Genomic DNA, 5,195 nt, shown 5'->3' on the forward strand with positions numbered 1-5,195 from the left:
ACTATTATTCGATCAAATAAACCCACATAACCATAAAACAATTTGTTGACCAAATTCGACACTCTCATTGACCTAACAAAAACTCCTTGTTTGGTTGGCGAAACGACGAAAAAAACGCCACCTGCTGGGGGTGACAGATTTTCTGCCGAGTTGGGCATGTCTCTTCCTCTTTCTCTGGTATTAGAAATTGTGACGAAAGTGGTTAGTCTGACGTAAAATCACACGAAGAAGAAAACGGAAGTGAACAGTGATCAAGAACAATTTCCACATTAGCGTTTTTATTGTTGTTATGTAGACGTTTATGAACACCTTGGTACTCAAAATATGACTAATTTAATTACCCAGCATCACATACTTACCCAAGGTAGTGTTTAATTCGCATTGCAGACAGGATTTGGTTGATAGATTGTATCTAGGTAACGCTAGCTAGCTGCTAACAATGGCTAACTGTATGGTTTTTCACTCTCAAATAGCCTCCATTATGGAGGTGCTAGCGAATACAGCCGTGGCAGACATCTGTAAACTCGTAGACGACGACTATGCAGTGTTTCGTTTGGAAATAACTCAAAGCCAGAAAGAAAACAGGACATTACGGAGGAAACTACAGCTATTGGAACAGAAGGTGACACGGGAGCGCGTCCTCGCCAGTCGTCCCAGTAGTGTCAAGATCCTCGACCGATACAGAGGAATGGCCAGAGGTACATTTTGCACAAGGCTGGGGCTGTCGCCCTGTTCCCGTCTGCGCATGTGTTCAGATGTATATTACCCAGAATTGTGTCTTGGTCAGTTTTTGGATAGAATGCAATAATTCCCCTGATTGCTTACTTAGATATCTTGCACAAAGACACTATTTCCCGGAAGGCCGAGGCTGTGCAGCCTGTCACCGTTCATATATAGCTAGTGCCTTTCGCCCCGTTCCCCTCTGCACATGTGTTAAGATGTGTTACCCAGAATTCCGTCATGGTCAGTTTTTGAATAGTATGCAATAATTTCTCTGATTACTTATCTTGTGCAAAGACATCATATTCAAACCAGATTCTTGATTTACTGCATTTCCTGTTATTTACTCAATGAAAACAATATGATGCATGAAACAATCAATTGATCTATAAATAGTATATCAATAAGTTAAGGTGTTACCTTACATCCTTCCCAATTCTAGACATTGTCAATTGGGTACAATATACAATTGAGCTTTGACAGTAGCTAATCTAACCACCTTTTTTCCGCCCCAATTAAATCTCCATTGAAGGAAATCTCACTGGAGGCTACAGGAGCTTTGTGAAGCCAGCAGGACACAATACATGGAGAGATGACCAACCAATCAATGTTGAAGAGGGGAGTGGAACCTCAACCCAGCACGTTATCGTGATAGAGGTTAGTGTAATAGTGTTACATCAAAATTACAGTACATCAAATGTGGCCAATTCATTTCAGAAAGGCTCCCCTCAGCTATTTACTTGTTTACATGTACAGTACCAGTCAAAAGTTTGGACACACCTACTCATTCAAGGGTTTTTCTTTATTTTTACTATTTTATACATTGTAGAATAATAGTGAACACATCAAACTATTAAATAACACATATGTACTCATGTGGTAACCAAAAAAGTGTTAAACAAATCAAAATATATTTTATATTTGAGATTCTTCAAAGTAGCCACCCTTTGCCTTGATGACAGATTTGCACACGCTTGGCATTCTCTCAACCAGCTTCACCTGGAATGCTTTTCTTGAAGGAGTTCCCACATATGCTGAGCACTTGTTGGATGCTTTTCCTTCACTCTGCAGTCCAACTCATCCCAAACCCTCTCAATTGGGTTGAGGTTGTGTGATTGTGGAGGCCAGGTCATCTGATGCAGCACTCCATCACCCTCCTTCTTGTTCAAATAGCCATTCAACAGCCTGGAGGTGTGTTGGGTCATTGTCCTGTTGAAAAACAAATGATAATCCCACTAAGCAAAAACCAGGTGGGATGGCGTATCGCTGCAGAATGCTGTGGTAGCCATGCTGGTTAAGTGTGCCTTGAATTCTAAATAAATCACAGACAGTGTCACCAGCAAAGTACCCCCAAACCATCACACCTCCTCCATGTTTCACGGGAACCACACATGCGGAGATCATCCGTTCACCTACTCTGTGTCTCACAAAGATACGGCGGTTGGTACCAAAAATCTCACATTTGAACTCATCAGACCAAAGGACAGATTTCCACCAGTCTAATGTCCATTGCTCATGTTTCTTGGCCCAAGCAAGTCTCTTCTTCTTATTGGCGTCCTTTAGTAGTGGTTTCTTTGCAGCAATTCGACCATGAAGGCCTGATTCATACAGTCTCCTCTGAACAGTTAATGTTGAGATGTGTCTGTTACTTGAACTCTGTGAAGCATTTATTTGGGCTGCAATTTCTGATGCTGGTAACTCTAATGAACTTATCCTCTGCAGCAGAAATACGCGGTCTTCCTATCCTGTGGCGGTCCTCATGAGAGCCAGTTTCATCATAGCACTTGATGGTTTTTGCGACTGCACTTGAAAAAAATAAAGAAAAACCTTGAGTAGGTGTGTCCAAACTTTTGACTGGTACTGTACATCCTTATTTCTCTGCCATAGGGGAGCTTGTGAGACTTTCCTACGACATTGTTATCCAATTCCACTCATGTACCAGTAATAACCTCCTCTCTTCTTCTGTCAGTCTGCAGATACAGGGGTTGCAGGTCCTGGGGTCAAGCAGGAGAGAACTGAAGGAGAGGACACAAGACTCAGCAGAGACATCCTGACTGGATTGACTGGAGCACCCCCTGTATCCAGGGAGGACCCCGCCGCCTCGCCTCAGCCCAGGACCCAACACAGCATCACGGAGGTCAGTGGAACGCCGAACACCGTCCTCAAGTCAGAGACAGACACCGAGACTTTAACTGTAACACACAGGCTCTTACCCACAGGATCTGACCACAGATCAGACTCAGAGAGACTGGAGCTGGGGCCACTGGGCTGTCCTCCTGCTTCCAGCTCAGAGTACTTACCGGTATTTCACCAGAGCCAGAGGACGGTTCATTCCTGTGGAGATGGTGACGCGTTAGACACTGGTGTTGATGACCTGCCTTGTTCTTACGCTACAGAGATGGACCCTGGCAACATATCCTTGGGTTTAGAGACACAGACTCATCTGTTTAGAGAGGACTGGAACCAGTACAGTAGTAGTGTATACTCTGAAGGGTGCCTAGATAAGAAACGGGAGGTTATAGTGGTAGACGAGGTGAAAGTGGAGGGCGACGCTCCTCCCACATGGAATGCAGATAGTCACTTAGGAGACAGACACTCACAGGGTAGAGATTTCTTAGATTACAGAGAAAGCTTGGACACAAATATAAATGTTGTCACCCACTCCCCTTTACACGCATTCAGGGATCGTGTCCCAGTGTCCACATCGATGGCACCTTCCGATTCACACGGCTGCGTCGTTTTCGATCAAGTGTTGAACTCAAATGACCAAAGGGCCATGGCTCGTGGAGGGGGAGCAACATCCGGCAATAGTAAAGAGAAACGGTTCCTCTGCATGTTCTGTAACAAAGGCTTCAGCTGCCCACAGAAAGTGGAGATCCACCAGAGGGTCCACACAGGGGAGAAACCCTACAGCTGTACCCAGTGTCATATGTGCTTTTCCCAGGCTTGTCACCTAAAGAGGCACCAGAGGGTCCACACAGGGGAGAAACCCTACAGCTGCCCCCATTGTGAGAAGAGGTTCTCCCGCCAGGACCAGCTGAAGATGCACCTGAAGGTCCACACGGGAGAGAGGCCATTTGCATGTACGCACTGCAGGAAGAGGTTCTCAGAGAGGAGCAACCTCAGGATACACCAGCAGAAAAACCATTCCACTATGTAACATAGGAAGTACCCATTCCACTCTATAGTGTCTGACGTTTAGATCAAACCCAGCATTGAAGACACAGATTCATTTTCAGTGTTATCAGCAGAAAAGATCCACAGATGCATTTAGAATAACGATAGTAACAGATTTCAATGTTGAATATTTGTGGGTAGAATATTGCATCCAGATATGATATTGTATGATATATAAGGCATATATAAGCCTAAAAATGTAAAATAAGTGCTTGAGGTGTTCCGGAAGACTGTTAAAAAAAATGAAAAGAAACAGGGAGTACATATGTTTTGAATTGAAATGCAAACAGATTCTAAGTTGGTTGATGTCATAAATATTAAGAACTAAAAGGCGATGGAAAAGTGGAGAGGAACTGGCACGACTGTCTGAATGAGTTGCCAGCATCACAAAACATTTTTGGAGAATGAATATGTTAAGGTTACTTTTGTACGTATTGGCCTAGACCAGGGCTATGCAACTCTTACCCTACGAGGTCCAGAACCTGCTGGTTTTCTGTTCTACCTGATAATTAATTGTACCCACCTGTTGTCCCAGGTCTAAATCAGTCCATGAGTAGAGGGGAACAATGGAGAGAAAAATGCAGCAGAACTGGCTTCGACTTCCAGAGTTGAGTTTGAGGGGCCTAGACTATATTGCAACATAAGGATGCATTAAGGTGTATTACAGATTTAATATTATTTTACTTGGGATGAGATGTTGAATTCGTCTGATGACACCAATACTTCTCGCAATTTTATTGCAGACAAATTAAATGGGATTTGCCCAGTTAATTTTTTTTGTCAATGAGAACACCTAGGAATTTGGTAGTTTTAACATGGGGTAGTAAAGGAAATGTATTATAAATTTTTTGGGCAATAAAATGCATGATTTAAACCAGTTGTCAACATCATTTAATTACAAATAAAGTTTTGCGATACTAATCATTGAACGGAAATGCCATGGAAAATGTTATTGGGCTTTTGAGCAGCAGTTTCATTTACAACATCCGACCAGTAGATATCAAAACGTTTTTCTGTAAATGTAGCAATGTGTTTGTGATCAAAATTACTGAAATAAATTCTATTGACCTGATTGCTTTGAGAGCTGGTACAAACGAGATAAAATAACAGGAAATTATCAGATATCTCTGTACAAGAGACCAGATACCCCCGATTTAAAAGAAATTAGTAAATATGTTGTCAGATTGCTACTTGTAGCAGTGATTCTTAAGTACAATAATGGCAAGATATAGGATCAAGAAAGTTATTGATCTTAACTTGATCACTCTTCTGTCGCAGAGAATTTTCCTGCTGCACCA

At 42.6% G+C, this 5,195-nt stretch overlaps 1 protein-coding gene across 1 annotated transcript; it reads left to right on the top strand.

Moving 5' to 3' along the window:
• Window positions 1-226: 226 nt before the first annotated feature.
• LOC120052953 (zinc finger protein 329-like) lies at window positions 227-4,771 on the top strand. Its single transcript, XM_039000195.1, has 4 exons — window positions 227-364; window positions 474-698; window positions 1,253-1,377; window positions 2,690-4,771. The coding sequence occupies exons 1-4, from the start codon at window positions 325-327 to the stop codon at window positions 3,878-3,880; spliced, it is 1,581 nt and encodes a 526-aa protein (XP_038856123.1). The 5' UTR covers window positions 227-324; the 3' UTR covers window positions 3,881-4,771.
• The last annotated feature ends 424 nt before the right edge of the window (window positions 4,772-5,195 follow it).

Source organism: Salvelinus namaycush, chromosome 8 (assembly GCF_016432855.1).
Source record: "Salvelinus namaycush isolate Seneca chromosome 8, SaNama_1.0, whole genome shotgun sequence".
NCBI classification, from domain to species: domain Eukaryota; kingdom Metazoa; phylum Chordata; class Actinopteri; order Salmoniformes; family Salmonidae; genus Salvelinus; species Salvelinus namaycush.